At 43.9% G+C, this 18,152-nt stretch overlaps 1 protein-coding gene across 1 annotated transcript in view; it reads left to right on the top strand.

Moving 5' to 3' along the window:
* Positions 1-18,152, top strand: part of NCEH1 (neutral cholesterol ester hydrolase 1) — a 70,201-nt gene that overhangs the window by 27,854 nt on the left and 24,195 nt on the right. The window contains exon 2 of the mRNA XM_084874170.1: positions 17,103-17,331. Coding sequence (XP_084730296.1) covers positions 17,103-17,331 — 229 coding nt within the window. The remainder of the gene's footprint in view (positions 1-17,102; positions 17,332-18,152) is intronic.

Here is an 18,152-nt window from a genome sequence, read left to right as displayed (position 1 = left end):
AATAATAGCGCCTGGTTGGTGTGGATCAGAGGTTGAGCATCAACCTATGAACCAGAAGGTCATGGTTTGATTCCCAGTCAGGTTGTGGGCTGAATCCCCAGTAGGGGCCATACAAGAGGCAACCCATCAATGATTCTCTTTTATTTTTAATTTAATTTAATTTTATTGTTTAAAGTATTACAAATAGTAGTACATATGTCTCCTTTTTTTTCCTCATTGACCTCCCCCCGGCCTCCCCTACTCCTCCACATGCCCTCACCACCCCCCCACCCCCCACCCCAGTGTCTTGCATCCATTGGTTATGCTTCTATGCATGCATACAAGTCCTACGGTTAATCTCTTACCTCCCCAACCCTCCCCTGCCTTCCTGCTGTTAGTTTCTTATTAATATTTCTATCTCCCTTCCTCTCTAAAATCAATAAATATATATATATGAATTATTTATATATGAATTATATGTACATGAATAGCTATTCAGGAAGCTCTGATTCAGGCAGAAACATGGATAGTGATAGGATTAGAAGGCAAAGGCAAGGGGTATTTGAGGAAAAAGGGAAGGGAACAATTACATCAGTGAAGGAAGGCATTTCCATAAGTGCAGATAAGCTGATATAGAGATGCTAATCTAAAGAGGCTTTAAAATTTTCAGTCTGGTAGTCATATCTGCTTTCTTATCTTTGCAAATGATTGTACCGGACACTGTGTTGCTTTAGGCCCAGTCCAAAGGTTGTTTTGCTTTGTTTTAACATTTCAAATGTTAAAATGTACATGACATAAAATGTGCAAGACGGTTTCCCTGGATGGCAGCTCAGACTCCATTTTAAGGTGGCTCTGTTTATGTTATCACTAGAAGTCCGGTGCATGCCGGTACGGTCCCTAGGCCTGGCCTGTGATCGGAATCATCTTCCCTGCTGCCAGCAGGCCACATCCCCCCCCCCCCCCCCCCAACTGTTCGCCATCAGGTGATTGGAGCCTGCTGTGGGGCAGGGAGGGGTGCACTTCATAGCGACTGGTCAAGTGGTCGTTCTGGTTGTTCTGCTGTTTGGTTGATTTGCATATTACTCATATATATATATATATATATATATATATATATATATGTGTGTGTGTGTGTGTGTGTGTGTGTGTGTGTGTGTTTAAATATATATTTTTATTTTTTAAATATAATTTTTATTGATTTTTTTTTTTTACACATAGAGGAAGGGAGAGGGATAGAAAGTCAGAAACATTGATGAGAGAGAAACATCAATCAGCCGCCTCTTGCACATCCTCTTCCGGGGATGTGCCCGCAACCAAGGTACATGCCCTTGACTGGAATCAAACCTGGGACCCTTGAGTCTGCAGGCCGACGCTCTATCCACTGAGCCAAACTGGTTTCGGCTAAATATATATTTTTATTGATTTCAGAAAGGAAGGGAGAGAGAGATTAGAAACATCAATGATGAGAATCATGGATTGGCTGCCGCCTGCATGTCCGCAACCTGGGCATGTGCCCTTGATCAGAATCAAACCCGGGAACTTTCAGTCTGACTCCTTATCCACTGAACCAAACCAGCAGGGCTATATTATTTTTTTATATATCCAATACATAGTATGAGAGGAGGCCAATGTTTACTAATGCTAAGTTTTATTAACAGCACAGTGGGAAATAACCTTATACTTATGTTTCTTTTTAAATCACTGGCTCACACACAATACAAAACCCACAAAGAAACTGAGCCTTTACATGATAAAGTTTTCTTACTGGAAATTCTTTTTTTTTTTTTTTTTTTTTTTTTTTAATATATTTTATTGATTTTGTACAGAGAGGAAGGGAGAGAGAGAGTTAGAAACATTGATGAGAGAGAGTCATCAATCAGCTGCCTCTTGCACACCCCCTACTGGGGATATGCCCGCAACCAAGGTACATGCCCTTGACCGGAATCGAACCCGGGACCTTTCAGTCTCCAACGACGCTCTATCCATTGAGCCAAACCGGTCCCGGCATCTTACTGGAAATTCTTAATTGCTATTATATATGTCTATGAGCAAGCAGTAAAACTTAACCATGCACCATTTAATATTTATTCAGCAAAAGTAATAAAGGCACAACTAATGCAAACAACTAATGCAAGCAGTACAAGCAGTAATGTTCTTATTGCCAACACAGGCTTCCTCAAACCCACCTCTCTTGTCTGACGTGTAAAGCTGATGATCTCTAGGTTATAAAACAGCATTTTTCTAGGCTTCTGCTTTCTCTGCACTAGGGAATTTCAGGGCTAGCGGAACTAAGGAATTAAGTACTGAGAATATGTTCAGTTTTGATTTTCATGTGTAGTGTGATAGTATGATGAACGGGTCTCAAAATGGAAATCTTTGTATCTACTTGACAGTCATTATAAGCCTCAATTTCCCATCCTCTCAGAAGAGATCATGAGAAAAAAAATTAGTCTCAGGTTTAACTCTTCTTTACACTACACATGATGGGTGTGTAGCTAAGTGCTGGAGACAGTGAATAGTAAAAACTAATCATTTACTAACCTAGTTATTGTGCCAAACTCATTTTGTCTTTTCAGTTGGGGTTTATCCCTTTTGGTGGAACCAGACTTTTGCTTCTCTGAGTTTTGTACTGGGGATGAGGGGTGGGTGATGGAGTAGATGTTCTTAGAAAGTGTCATAAAGAAGGAGCAGGGTGGAGGGGGAGCATCTGTAATACTTTCAACAGTGAAGATTAAAAAGCAAAAAAAATAAAGTATCATAAAGACTAGATTTAAGTAATCAAATTAAGATTACTTAAACACATTGAAATACAGTGCCAACCCTATTTCTCTCAGGGCCAAGTAGTTCATCCGAACTTTCCAGCAGGCCTTTCTCTTCTCTACCTTGTAAGTTACCATACTTTGTTCCCTTTTGGAATGTGGTCTCTCATTTTTCTCATTTTTTTTTTCCTGGCAAATTATTATTATTTAAAAATATATATATATTTTATTGATTTTTTTACAGAGAGGAAGAGAGAGGGATAGAGAGTTAGAAACATCGATGAGAGCCAAAACCGGTTTGGCTCAGTGGATAGAGCATCGGTCTGCAGACTGACTGGAAGGTCCCAGGTTCGATTCCGGTCAAGGGCATGTACATTGGTTGCGGGCACATCCCCAGTGGGGGGTGTGCAGGAGGCAGCTGGTTGATGATTCTCTCTCATCGACGTTTCTAACTCTTTATCCCTCTCCCTTCCTCTCTGTAAAAAATCAATAAAATATATTTTTTTAAAAATCAGAGAATCTGAATAGCTCTATAACCATTAAATTTAAAAAGAAAAAAAAAAAAAAGAAGAAGAAGAAGGAGAAGGAGAAGGAGAAGGAGAAGGGGAGAAGGGGAGAAGGGGAGAAGGGGAGAAGGGGAGAAGGGGAGAAGGGGAGAAGGGGAGAAGGAGAAACATCGAGGTACATGCCCTTGACCGGAATCGAACCCGGGATCCTTCAGCCAAACCGGTTTCGGCAAATTATTATTTGCTTCTAGAGACCCAGCTCAAATATCACCCATGCTGTGAACATGTTGCTAACTCCTCTGAACAGAAATTGTTACTTCTTTCTCTGTGTATGTCTCAGGACTATTTTCCTGCTATTGCCGTGCAGCTTATCTATCCACCTTATATACTGTCACTGAAGGATGAAGCCCATCTTTTTATTTCTGCTTGTCTCTATACCAGTTGCGGTGTCTGATACACAAGTAACACAAATGTTTGTTGGACAAGTGGGTAAAAAATATATATGGACTCTTTTCCTTGTGATGGGCTATCTAACCTATGAATTCACAACAGTTGGCTATCTAACCTCTAACTATAGCCAATATAGTTATCTGCTGTATAGATATTTTGATTTAGACTTAATGTTAGACCTTAAACACATTCAGTCTACCACAAAACATCTAAACAAGAATGTGAGATGTGTTGATTGCTTCCATTTCCTGAGTGTGTTAAATCAGAATCCTCTCCTGGGCTAGATTTAGAACCTCTGTTGTTAGCGACCTCCAGATCCTATGGCTGCAGCCTGCCTTCCTTCCTGAGCCTCTGGGATGGCTGGACCATCATCTATATCATCTATCTCTGTCTCTCTCTCTGTCTCTCTCTCTCTCTCTCTTTTATTTTTTTAAATATATATATATATATATATATATATATATATATATATATATATATATATATATATTTTAAATATATTTTATTGATTTTTTTACAGAGAGGAAGGGAGAGAGATAGAGAGCTAGAAACGTCGAAGAGAGAGAAACATCGACCAACTGCCTCTTGCGCACCCTCTACTGGGGATGTGCCCGGAGCCAACGTACATGCCCCTGACTGGAACCTGGGACCTTTCAGTCCGCAGAACGACGCTCTACGACTGAGCCAAACCGGTCCCGGCCCGTCATCTCTCTTAAGGCCTCAGGCTAAGGAGTGATGGAAACTTCTGGCTGTAGAAATTCTAACTGTTGTAAAGCCACGGGCTTTGGTACTAAAGCCAGTTTTCTTAGGCCCTGTTGACAGAGGCAATCTGGTCCTGTGGACCGGCCCAGCAGATCTGCTGGCACCTGTCCTGCTGGTAGGGAAAATGACCTACTTCCCTTCCCCACCCCGATGTTAAACCTTTTCCTCTGAAGGGCTTGAAACCCGTGTGATGGGAGAGGCTCAGCATGAAAGAATGGTCGGGTTAGTGATTTCATGCTGAGCTCTGAGTAATGGCCTTCCGAGCGATGGGGCAGTCAGCCGGGTCCTGGTGCCCACTCTGTCACTTGGAGCTTATGATCCTGGGCAAGGCATTTCGTTAGCTTCAAGTGAGCATAAAACGAGTGTAATATCAGCTCTTCCTCTTCCACAGGTTCTTTGGGATTGAAACAAGGGAAAGTTCCAACGGTCATAAACTGTAAAGCATTGTACAAAAGAGCCATTCTTGTGCTTCTTAAAATTGATTATGCATTTTATACTGCATGCATTCATTTATTATAATCACATTAGGAAGGTACACAGAGGTGTCTTCACTTAGCATAACTCATCTGACTCTGGCTCTTCCGACATCTGTAGGTGTCTATAAAAATCATTTGCCGGTGACTTTCGGAGTTTACCTGCCACTTAAGAAACCATTTCTCGAAGGTCACATCTCATTTGCTGCTTCCTGCACTTTACATGAAGAGGAAGGGTAATCTCCAATCTGGAGAAGCCTGTAGAACGAACACACTTGAGGAGTCAGGCAGAGGGCGGGAGTGGGCAGGCTCTGAGTTGCCAGCTAGCCGAAGGAAGCTTGGGAGGTTTGTTGAGGACTTGAATTCCTTTGTGCTGCCTTGAGTCAGCTGCTATCTGGAACTCTCCAGTGAAAACAAAATGCTGCTTGTCCTGGCGACTGAGGGAGCCATTTAGCAGTGGCCCCAGGAAGGACATTTGTTTATGACCAGCTCTGTCTGAGGCACTGGAAAACAATTGATTGCCAAGACTCAGGCCTTATCCCACGGAGCTTACAATCTAGTTACTGCTATTATAGGTAACACAGGTGTGGGTAAGAAAGAACTCAAATTAATGTTTTAAAGTCTCATTTCAGCTGTCATGTGCATGTGTCTGGAAGGAGAAAGTGAGATGGAATAGAACCGAGAAAGGGGTGAGAGAGAAAAGGCCCAGAGAAGGCTTGAGAGAGAAATGTGCTGCTGAGGAAGAGCTGGAGGAAAGGAATAGAGGTGGGAGGGGGAGGAGAGAGGGGGAGCAGGTGTCTCCTGGGCCCAGAGTGGTCAAGGCTAGAGCTATGGCTGCTGACCCTGAGGGAGCCATGTATTTTCCACGAGCCTCAGTTTCCCCTTATGTAAATATGGGAAATTACATATGCGTTCCAAATGTAACATCTTACAGTTTTATGATATATACCAGAGGCCCAATGCATGAAATTGGTGCAAGGGGCTCAGCCCTCGCAGCCCCAGCTGCCTCAACGGGTCCTCACAGCCTCTCCCAGCCCTGGCTTCATCTGGAAGGTCGTTCTGCTGTTCGGTCTAATTAGCATGATAGCTCTTTTTTATATAGGATAGATTTGAGAGTAAATCGACTGGTGAGTGGCAGTAGAGGGTGATGGTTAAGGTTTCTGGAACCAGAATGCTTCTGTTCAAACCCAGCCCACTCCTTTCTGCCTGTGTGACCTTGGGCAAGTCACTGGACACTGTTGGTCCGAGATACCTCCACACTAAGAACACTGGCTGGCAGACAGCACATGTCAGTATGTCTGAGCTATTATTAGATCCTGGACACGTCTTGACAATATGCAAGGCTTTTGGAACTAAGCAAGTACTTTATCTTCTGTGTGATAGTAAAAAAACAAACAGGTTTAGGAACTGGAAAGAAATATGCTTATCCTTTTGTGCTCCCCCAGATTGAATTGGGAGGGAGAGAACACACCGAAGGCTTTGGGGTAAAGGGATTAGGGTGTCGGATCCCTCTGAGCTCTCTCCTTTCTCTGTTCTAGTTTACCTTGTTCACTGAGTGGTGATGAGGCTTTTCTTTGTAGCTTGTAATGAAATCCTTGGGTACAGAACTAAACAAATTTGAAATTCTATAGTGGAGTAATCTCCTCTGAGAACCCTACTGTGCTTCCCAGGTTGTCTTAACAGTTCCCCTCAGTGCCTTGCTATATGGACCAGAGTGCTGTTATGCCCCCACACAACTCTTTTGGTCCCTGCCTACTCTCAGAGTGTGGGAGAGAAGGTTTCTTTAACCCAAACAGTGTTGAGTAAAAGAAATAAGGGACTAAGGGCAGGTCTAGGAAGGGTGCCTAACCAGATGGGAACCTACCCAAGTCCTGAGCGATGATCTTGCCAGTTCAGGGCCTCCAGAGAGAGGAGGCAACAGCAGGGGATTTGGATTTACTTCTCACGTGTGTCCTTTTTCCCTCTGGGACCCTGAAGCCCAGAGAACGTGGGAACTGTGCCCAGGTCATGTAGCCGATAAATGACAGAGCCAGGACTTGGCCTTGGTCTCTGTGCAAGTTCTGGGCTCTTTCTTCTCCCTCCTATTTCCTTTACCCTTTCTAACCTTGTTTGAAGAATTTAAGGCAGGATAATGAAAAGTGATTCTTCACAACCTTTTCTTCGGAGGAAGCCTGGAAAGATGGGTGTTTATATCACTTAGAGGGCTCTGCTCCCTTGAAGTCCTTGTGTGGCGAGCCGGCAGGGCTTATGGCATACCCAGCCCCATGTTGAGTGCCATATGTGCCGAGCCAGCTCAGCCAGGTACGGTGAGCCTGAGAGGGAGTGGTGAAGGATTGAGAAAAGACAGACAAGAGAATGAAAGCTGGGTCTGGGTGGGACGCTGTCTTCTCGGATGGAGAGCCAGAAATAGCGCCACAGCCTATAAAGCGTCTTTTTATTTTATAGGCAGATTCCATGAGGCAAAGTAAGGGCGCGATCCAGATGTTTACAATGCTCCAGTCTACTCAATTACATGCACCTGAACTCATCAAGCCCACATCACTCAGGCACGTGGGACCACGTGTTCAGACCATAGGCTATAGTTGTGCTGGGAGGGCTCTGCCTTCCACGCTGGGACTTGCACGTGGCCATGAGAGGACTGTGCCCTCTCATTAGTCGGAGGCTTGAACCTGTCCAAACACTGTAGCTGCTCTCCACATCCTTGTATCTCTCTCAGCTCAGGGCATGCAGCCAGTGAGTCAGCATGGCTCCCAGTGGATGTGAGAGTGACCTTGCCAGTCCCCACAGCTAAGCTGAGATAGCCTTTATTCTATGACAGCCTGAGTGCTATGAAGGCCTTACATAAGCAAATAAAAAGAGCATTATGAGAACGGATATCCTAAGTTCTATGCCGGGAAGGCTTTAAAAAGCACTCTAACGTAGTTATGATGATCACCCTCATTTTGCAGGTGGAGAAACAGAGGCAGAGAGAGGTTTGGTGACTTGCCTGGAATCACCCAACTAGTCAAGTGTCAGAGCCAAGATTGGACCTTGGCCGACTTACTTCCAAGTCTACACCCTAAACTAGTATGTAGTGCTCTGGATGGGCAGAGGAAGTGGTGAAGTGGAGAGACAATGGAGTGCTAGGAGGGGAAGGGTGAAGGGGGTGGTTCGGGGAAAACTTGCTTTGTAGCTCTTGCTAATTTCCATGATGTAAGTACTCCGCTTTCAAGCTGCTGACCTGATGTTAGCTGACTTGTAGATGTCAACAGTTGATTTTTGAGACCTGGAAAGAGGTAGTTCCAGCACTCCACTGAAGGCCATTGCCAACAAAAACAGCAGATATAGGACAAAATAAAGTTATGCAAGTTATACTTGAGTACATGTGACTCTAGAGAACTGGAGTGAGTACAAGGGTTGGGGTTGGAACCGGAGCGTGGTATCAGCTTGGAATGTCAAGTGCAGTGTGTTTATTTTTTTCTGTAGGAAACTGGAAGTCAATGGAAGTTTTTAAGTAGCCAGGTAATGTGAGCATAGTCTTTAGGGTAAGAACTCTGATAAGCAGGAAACATCAGGTTATAGAGTTCAGGTTAGCAGGCAAACACAGGAAATGATGAGCATATAATCAAGGCAGAGTTGGGGGGGTTGGAGGCTGGGGGTAGAACAAGATTCAGGAATTGTTGGCAGGTGGAATTGAAACAGCTGGCTGATTGATTGGATGTCATGTGAGGGAGAGAAGGAGCTGAAGAAAATACAGGTGTCCTCTGCTGTGCCATTTTGCTTTTACGAAAGGCCTACATTAGTACCTGTTTTCACTAACCCAAAGGAAAGTTTTCATTTTTATGAAAAATGGTAAAAAGCAAAAGCAGCATTCAGCGTTTGTTTTGCAGCGAGCCCTCATGGAGCTAGCACACCCCCCAAGCAGTGAGAGTGGCACCCCAGGAGTTACACTCAGTATCTTAGCATCAAGCCACCATCGCTTTGTACTGTGCCTGTGAGCATCTGGGCCTTTTCCTGATTTATATTGTGTATCCATTAGCAAAATGTGTCCTGAGGTATTATTAGGAAAGCCTAAGGGAGCTTGTAAGGCTGTTACACTTAGCGTAAAACTGGACTAAAAATATGTCCCCATTTAAATTCATGGTGATTGCTTCTTCGCTTCATGCCATTTCAGCTACTGGAAGCTTCCATAGGATGTTCTACTTTCACATAGCAGGAGAAACCTGTAGAAGGATTGTTCCCAGCTTGAAAATTAGAATTATGGTCAGATCATGAATAAAGAATGGAGTTGCTAAGTGGGGGGTGGAGAAGAGAGGGTAGAACATGTTCATTTCCAAGAGCTTTTAGGGTACATCAAGCATGTCAAACTCATGGCCGAAGGCCGCACAACATGCTTGGGCTAGATCCTGGAGATGGTTGGAAATAGGCACCTGCAGCTTAAGAACCACTGATCGGGAACTGGGGAGAGAAATCTGGAAGTCAGCAGCATATGGACAGAGGTGGTAGCCATTCCATTTAATAGGCTGCTAGTTAGTATGCACTTCCTATTTGCTAGGCATTGTGCTGTAGAAGTACATTGGTTTCCTCAGGGAAAGCAGGAGCTGTGCAGTTAAATAAAATTAAAAAATGGGACCTTGAGGAGCACCAGCAGGAGAGGAAGAAATAATCAATAAAAGACCCCCCCCCCCCCCAAAAAAAAAAGAGGTATTAACTATTACTATGGCACGAGAAAACAAGACTGGAGAAGTTAAGGGGAAGAGAGTTTCAAGAAAGAGCAAGCTGTTAGATGCTTGCAGTGAGGCCAAGCAGTGGCAGAGGGGTGATGGAGCCATTGATGAACCTCATAAGACAATGGGGTCGGAGGTATCCGACCGGAAGTCAGATTGTAATGAGTTGCCTTCAAAGAGGGCAGCCTTTGAAAAGTCGCTTGTTTTTAGGGTAAAGACAGAACTGATCTCAACGGAAAGCACGTTCTCTTTAGAGGTAAATGTTCTCAGCTTTTCTGCCTACCAACTTTAATCTCACCTGCCATTGCCTCCCAAGGCCAACCCTTTTATCTGTCTCCAGAACCTACCTCCCCCTCCTTCCTCCGGGGTCTCACTTCAGTTATTTATTTTTCTCTTCTGGAACCTTTGTCTCTGCTTGTTTGCAGGCTCTTTCCCTACCAGCATGTTCAACGTCCATCTTTCAAAAAAGGTTTTCTGGTTTTCTTTACTTTTCCCTTGTCCTACTGCCTTCTCTACAACAGTGAAAGTACTCCTCCATATTCACCATGGGTATTTCTTCACTCCCACTCATTCTGCAACCCATCACAGCTGGTATCTCCGACTTGACTGTCCACATTGGGTTCACCGATGATCTCATAACCCCAGTGTCAACACCAACGGCCTGCTTGGCCTCCCCGCAGGCATTTAACAACTGGTTCTTTCTTGAAACTCTTTTTTTTAAAATTGATTTTACACAGAGAGGAATTGAAAGGGATAGAGAGTTAGAAACGTCGATGAGAGAGAAACATTGACCAGCTGCCTCCTGCACATCCCCCACTGGGGATGTGTCTGCAACCAAGGTACATGCCCTTGACCGGAATCGAACCCGGGGCCTTTCAGTCCCCAGGCCGACGCTCTATCCACTGAGCCAAACCGGTCTTGGCAGTCTTTCTTGAAACTTTCTTCCAGCTTCTTGTTTCTCTTTGCCATACGAATCATTAACGCCTCCTCTCCTGTCCACTGTCCCTTTAAATGATGCTGTTCCCAAAGGTTTCCTATTTTATTTTGTTCAGCTTTACAATTCCTGCTTTCCTAGAGCACATTGACTTCCCCTCTCCAGTGGAATTTACCATATTGCTAAAAGTGGAAAATGGTGATCAGATAGCCGGAGTCAGGTTGGATTAGAGAGCCGGCCCCAAGCAAGTGAAGGCATGGTTTTTAATTTTTCTAATCTGGGTAGGAATTGGAAAGAGGACTTCGATGTCTTCCTGTTCTCACTGGAGGAGGGTGGTGCTGAACACTTGTAAAGCAAAGTGTGGGCAGGGGGCAGAAGTTGAAGTGTGGAACGCCTGTCCCCCACACAAATATCTGTGTGCCTTTCCTCCCCTTTCCTCCTTCTCCCAATTACTGATCATTCATTAAAACTCAGTTCAACTCAGCTAAGACTGTCTTCAGGCAGCCTCTTCACACAGCCTCTGTCTCTTCTCTCCTAGGCTGGCTCACATACCTTTCTACTTTAAGGTGTACATCTCTATTTTTGAAGTTTCTACTTCATATCATAATCGTCTATTGTGTCTATTATGTTCCCACTTTCAGGGCCTGTGAAACTTTCCCCTTGCCCCGGGAGTCCTGGCTGGTTAAATAATTCAAGTCACATACTGCAGCCTAAAAGGGAGAAAATAAAATGTTCACACATGTGCATGGGGAATTCACATAAGCATGAAATTCCAAAGATTTTCAAAATGAGGTCTATATGCCATTTTGAACTAAGGAGGGGGAGGTAGGCAATTCATAGGGAGATGAGAAAAAGCAAACTTTTGGTAAACAAATTTTTATAGGGCCACCCAGAAACAATGAGACACAAAGAGGAATCTAGAACAGATTTTTGCTTGGATTCTCCCTGTCTGCTACACGTAATTCATGCATGCTAAGGTGACTATGTTAAGGTTCCCTTCCTGAAACAGATTTTTTGTTTGTTTGCTTCTTTTTTGTTTTTAATCTGAATCTCTTATTCAGATAAGAGAAAGAAGAAAAAGGAGGGGGGGAAAAACAATCAACTTGAGTTTGCTGGGCTTTAATTTTATATTCAGCTTGAAATAATCTGTATGGCAGGGTAGCATGTTCTGAGGACACTCCCTCCTGGCCTCCCCACCACCTTTAATGTTTCTGGGAAATAGGCCCTTGTGCTTTAAAAGTTCATCCTGTACCCACAATGCTTTAGACCAGTCATGACCAAATGGGTGCTTAATAAGTGGTGGTTGTGTGAATTAGCTGGCTTGATTTACTCAGTGATTCTCAACATTGTGATGTATTGAAATCTCATAGAGAGCTGAAAAAATACCGATGCCTTTGGCCACACTCTCCGAGATGATAATTTAATAGGAGTGGGATGGGGACTCAGGCACTGGTAAGTTTTAAAACTTTCAGATGAAGCTAATATGCTGCCAGCTTTGAGAACCATCAGATTAAATGAATAAAGTAATATACTAGTGCCTGCTATATGCCAGATGTTTCAATAAAATTTTCACAACTAATGGCCTGCTTGGTCTCTCTGGAAGCCAGGCTGTGATGGGTTGTGAAATGAAAGGAGATAAAATTTGTTAACACACAGAAAAAGCGCAGGCTCAGAATGATGTAATAAGTTTGCATAAATCACAAAGTTGGTAGGAAGCTGTGGGGGACCCTATTCAGAGTACACCGGATGCTCAAGGCCACCCTGAGCATGGGAATCCTGATCAAAATGTTCAAGGTTGAGTTGCTATCACAGGTGCACAGCAAGGCCACAACTATTGCACTGTACATAGCACAAGCGTGTCCTTCTATAACCCAAAATAGTGAGTTCACATTTCGGAAAGAAATCTCTTTTGTCTAAGTAGTACAAAGCTGTCACTGACCAACCAGAGGCAGCTGCTCTTATGTGGGGCTGTATTATGGGGAAGAGGTATTACTGACCAGCAGGCTGCTGCTGTGGGTACAGATGTAGGAAAGATGTATTGTTACCTCACTGGTGTATAGAGACTTTACTTTAGAGGACTGTTTTGTCTAGTGGCTCCTTGTTAGCAATGACTGCATGGCCACTGGCTTCTACAATAAAGACTCTCCTATATACCTACAACTTCTCATGACTTCTCCATCAAATACCCGGTGTCCAGTCTCTGGCAGAGGAGCGGAGTTCCAACGGAAGCAGAGCCAGGCTCTGACTCTGTGGCCTTGCATTGCCTTTTCAGCTTCCCTCCAGTGGTGGGGAACTCATCCAGTCTCATCCATTGTCTCAGAGGTGGCGCAGTAGCCAACTGGCTGACGTGTGACAATTGGAGAAATGTTGTATTAGCTGTGCTCTACTTCCAAGAATGAGGTTGGATGGGAATCAGTCCTGCAAGGGAATGTCTGTGTCACAACTACTCGGTCTTTCATATTTGTAAGACATCTGTGCCTTTTCTTTCTGGGCTGCTAACCCAATCTTGCCTCCAGGTCACTTTTCTCTGGAGCATAGCCATTCCAGTAGCTAGTTGGGCAACGCTTTCCACTTCCTTTTAATTTCTGAAATGAGCCTATATATCTAATTTTCCTTTCCAAGTCACCTGCAGTTTCTTTTTTCTTTAAGATTCTGATGCTGATCTTTGATGCTTGCAACACTGTTCTCCTTCGGCAAGTCCTAAATGATATATACTTATTACAAAGAGATCTAAAAAAAAAAAAAATCAGCATTTTTGAAGAACTTTATAATACCTCAGATTCACTAGAAGATATGCTGGAATCTTACAAGTTAACTTAAACATAAATTATACGTTAGCTTAAAGTTGCTAATGGCCAGCCCTGGCCAGGTGGCTCAGTTGGTTGGAGTGTCGTCCCTCGCGCTAAAGGGTTTTGGGTTTGATACCAGTCAGGCCACATACAGGGAGCAACCCATCTACCTAACTGTTCCATTGGCTTTGCATGGAGCAGTTCTGAAATGCATGTTATCTTACCTTCCCTGAGTGTTCTGCCCGTGCTCTCCATTTCTCGTACTCCAGGTGAAAACCCTGGGCATCTGTGAATCTTTTCTCTGTGTCCCTCTACCCCACCTACCTGCCTCACAGCCCCTCCTCTCTGTGAGCAGTTGCCAAGGCCCATCAACTATGACTCAGTGATTCTTCTGATGTTCCCACCCTGTGTTCTCCAGGGGCAGACCCTCATTTTCTCTCCTGCAAACAGCCACCTGGCTCTTACAGCAGTTGCCTTTGCCTCCAGTCTCTTCCCTTAAGCCACCCTATTGTGAATACACTTCAGCTGCATAGTTCTTCCTGAAGGATAATCTTATAACAACAGTAAAACAGGGTCCCACAATCTTTGTAGTTTTACCATTGAACACTAACTAAGGTCTACACTTGAGAGCATTTACTCTGCCAGCAGCTTTCCTGCTGCACTTCCAGTCAGACCGGATCGGATCGTCCTCTCTGCCAGAAGTTGCTGCTGGTGGCCCTTAGTCCAGATTTGGCCTGCAGGCATGTTTTGTTTGGTTCCCAACTTAAAAAATTAACCTGAATCGATGCTTTAAAATCAAAGGAATTTTCTTCAGAGTTAAAGTCTCAAAGAAAGTACAGGAGACTGTGAAAGCTTCAGAAAAGATGGGAATTTGGGGAAAGGGAGGGAATCAGACAAGACTTAAGTTCTTACCTATTTAAGTTCTTAGTACATCTTTTACCCACCTTTTTAATATATATACTGTATATATACTAACATATTATAGATATATGTTAGTATATATACAGTATATATACACATATATGTATACATAATGTATTTCATATAGGAAGGGACAGGGAGAGAGAGATAGAAACATTAATGATGAGAATCATTAATCAGCTGCTTCCTGCATGTCCCACACTGGGGATCGAGCCTCAATCCGGGCATGTACCCTGATCTGGAATAGAACCGTGACTTCCTGGTTCATAGGTTAACACTTAACCACGGAGCCATGCAGGCTGGCTACTCCCCTTTCAGAGGTTAATCATGACCATAGATTTTCATACAGATAAATGGTCCATGAAAATTTGTTTTTCTATAATAGGCAGAAGTAAAGCAGGATTTAGAGAAGATAATTTAAAAACTGACAGAATGAAATGACGATCACTGAAAAAGGTGGAGAACCACTGACTTAGAATACAGTCTTTGAATCTAGGAAATGAGGCAATAGAAGCTCTAAGCATTTAATGTGGTTGGCTCTTGTTGAAAGTTGACCACGTGTGTGGGTATCAGTGTATTGTGGCTCTTCCCCAGCCTCCCGTCCCTTTTGACATAAGCATACAAATGAGCTTTTTAGAGATAATTATTTTACATCTCTTTAACCTGAAATAATTTTAGAACTTGATCATCCTCATCATCCTACTTACAAATGTACATGGGGGAAGGGGGGACAGTTTTCTCAGTTTTTCTAGAAAATTTGCACTACCTGTCTCCCCCTAGGCTGACCCCAGAAGATGCAGCGACCTTCTGGATCAGAAGTATAATACTAACATTAACCATATAAGGCTTAGTGTGTACCAGCCACTATTCTAGGTATTTTTTGTGTGTTTTTTGTTTGTTTTTCTTTTTATGAACAACGGCTAGTGGATTTAGAATACAGTGCTTTCTAACTCTTTTCATGGCAGGCATATGTATTCAATAATAATATTTATATGGGACACTGGGATAATGGGCTCAGGAGTTTGGCTGCCCAGGGGCTGAGGGGTTCTGGGTGACAGTACATGGGTACTCTCTTCTCTGTGCGCCATGCACACTGTGCTGGGAAGCTGTGTGATGGGGTACAGCAGACTTTTTCTAATGCCGGGGTGATATCCAGCATCTAGAAGGGTTCAGGAATCTGGAGAAGGTGCTGCGTGTAAATTATCTCCAGGGCTCTTTTTATTCCCACATTTTGCCCTATAGCAATATATATATATATATATATATATCAAAGGTAAGTTTGATATACAGTAGGCATTGTCAGGTTGGGGGAAATGCCCTCAGCTGTCTGGTAACAGGTAATAATATGTGCAGATCTTTAGGTTTGGGGAAATGCTTTGGGCTAGTCCAATAGGCAATAACATGTATTCAGCCCTGCTGAATATAGAAGCCCATCAACCTTTTGAAGAATTCTTTTTTTGTTGGTTTGTTTAAATTTCTTTATTGATTAAGGTATCATATATTTGTCTTCATTCCCCTTTCCCCCATTCCCATGCCACACCCCTCCCCACGCATGCTCTCACCCCCCTGTTGTCCTTGACCACTGGTTAGGCTCATATGCATGCACACAAGTCCTTTGGTTGATCTCTCCTCTTTATCCCCACCCTCCCTTACCCTCTACCCTCCCTTTGAGGTCTGACAGTCTGATCCCTGCCTTTTTGAGGACTTCTTGCATTTATTATGACATGCTGGAATTAGCCTCCGGCACTAGTCCTGATTTCTGCTGGTAGCATTGCTTCCTGGATCTTAGGATGGCATTACATATTTTGCATATCATCAGTGTTACAGAAGGGCACTGTTAACTCTCCAGCTGCTCCCCCTCCGGCAGCAGCAATTAAGAGCAGCTTGGAGAAAGTTCATACACACGTGCTTGACTAGTTTCCAATCACTCAGACACCTCTGAGCCTCTTGTACCGGTCTCTGCTGCTTCCAAATCTCTGTCTGTGAAACACAGCGAGTAAGTCCTGTAGGGAGGTCAGTTTCCCAAGTGCACTCAATAGGAAGAGCCTGTATAAGAGGTGAAGAGAGGAGTGCAATCCATGAGGTCTTTGCTGAGGGGATGACTTGGGTCTCTTCTCTCCATACTCCTTCTTCATCCAAATAACTTTCTGTGAACATTTAATGTGGAACTCGGTGCCCTCAAGGCTCAGAGGGGAAGTGAGGGTGCTGTACGTTCTACATTCTTGGCACATTGCTGAAAAGATCCTGTTGTGATCCAGGTTTAGCTTGCTTCTAAATGCCAGGGTTGCAGTCGACTCTGCTCTTCCCTCTCACACCTTATTCCTTTCCCCTACTCTCAGACAGACTTAAATATGTAAGTTAAAAATAGAGTAAATAGAAGACTTTCCTCTTATTTGCATTTAAATAAGGTATTTTTTTTCTCCACTCCTATGCTTTTGAACTGTGACGTGCTGATGGAAGAAAAAACAAAAAGGACTGAATCCTGGAATTCATGAGTTCCAGGTTTTAGTCCTGGAACTGCCACTTACCCATCTAAATGGGCAAGTTTGTTTCATTTCTTCGCCTTTGTGACAAGAGGGGACTGAGGATACCTGTCCCAGTCCCCTCTCAGGGCTGATTTTGAAAAATCAAAGGGGAATCTAAGGCATGAAAACAGTATGTAAGCTCCAAAAGCAATTTGGTAAATGCAGTTTGTTACCGTATTAAACGTGGCAGCAAGTCCTTGTAAGAATTCAGATACTGAGCGCTGGTGAGTGTGGCTCTGGGGATGACAAAATTAACCGGTGCTCTCTCTCCCTCTGTCTCCTCTCCCTCATCCTGCAGAGTAACCTGGTGCACTACCTGGGCCTGACCCATCACCTGCTCGCACTGAACTTTATCATCGGTTCTTTCGGCAAGAAAAGCGCATGGTCCTCGGCTCGGATGAACGTGACGGACACGGACTTTGACGGCGTGGAAGTCAGGGTGTTCGAAGGCCCCGCCAAGCCACAAGAGCCCCTGAAACGCGGTGTTGTTTATATTCACGGGGGAGGCTGGGCCTTGGCGAGCGCAAGTAAGTCCTGGGCCTCTGAAGGTCCTTTGGGGTTGCGGTTGGCCCTGGGAGAGAGGTGTGTGTGTAATTGAGTCTGACTTTCTCATTGGGTAAAGAGAGGGGGGCCATTTGACTTGGTCCCTGTGGGCAGTTCCAATTGCTCATAATTATCCCAGCAGAAGCATTAGTGGTGTGTCCTTTTCATGCTTGAAAGTGTCCTGGTTTGGATGATTACACCCTGCATAAAGGTTTTTGCCTATTTGCTTATTGGTTTGTTAATTAAGGTAGACTCTTTTGCCAAAACTGGTTTGGCTCAGTAGATAGAGCATTGGCCTGCGGACTGAAGGGTCCCAGGTTCGATTCCAGTCAAGGGCATGTACCTTGGTTGCGGGCATATTCCCAGTAGGGGGTGTGCAAGAGGCAGCAGATCGATGTCTTTCTCTCATGGATGTTTCTAACTCTATCCCTCTCCCTTCCTTTCTGTAAAAAAATCAATAAAAATATATTTAAAAAAAGGTAGGCTGTTTTGAAAATATTTCCTGGGACCTAAATCCTAGACTAACCTAATACAAAGTGCTGGCAGCAGCTTTCTGCACCCAAATAAGGTGGGATTTCGTTGGGCCGGAAGATGGGGGGAATGGTCGGCAGCTCTTTTGGCAGCTTGTGTTTTGAAGACCCCTTTCTATGAAATGGAACGGGTATTCCCGAATGCCCGTGTTAACTCATCTGCATTTCATCTGCTCATGAAACCAAGGGTGGAAATATAAAAGCATGCCACCGTGAAAGGGAAGTGCTCTGACGGAGTTCAAGAATATTCTGTTTTGTGTAGAATTACGAGATCG

This window comes from Pipistrellus hanaki, assembly GCF_964339955.1.
Source record: "Pipistrellus hanaki genome assembly, chromosome: 2".
NCBI lineage: Eukaryota > Metazoa > Chordata > Mammalia > Chiroptera > Vespertilionidae > Pipistrellus > Pipistrellus hanaki.
The sequence above is the reverse complement of the archived record's forward strand: the minus strand, read 5'-3'. Positions and strand labels throughout refer to the sequence as shown.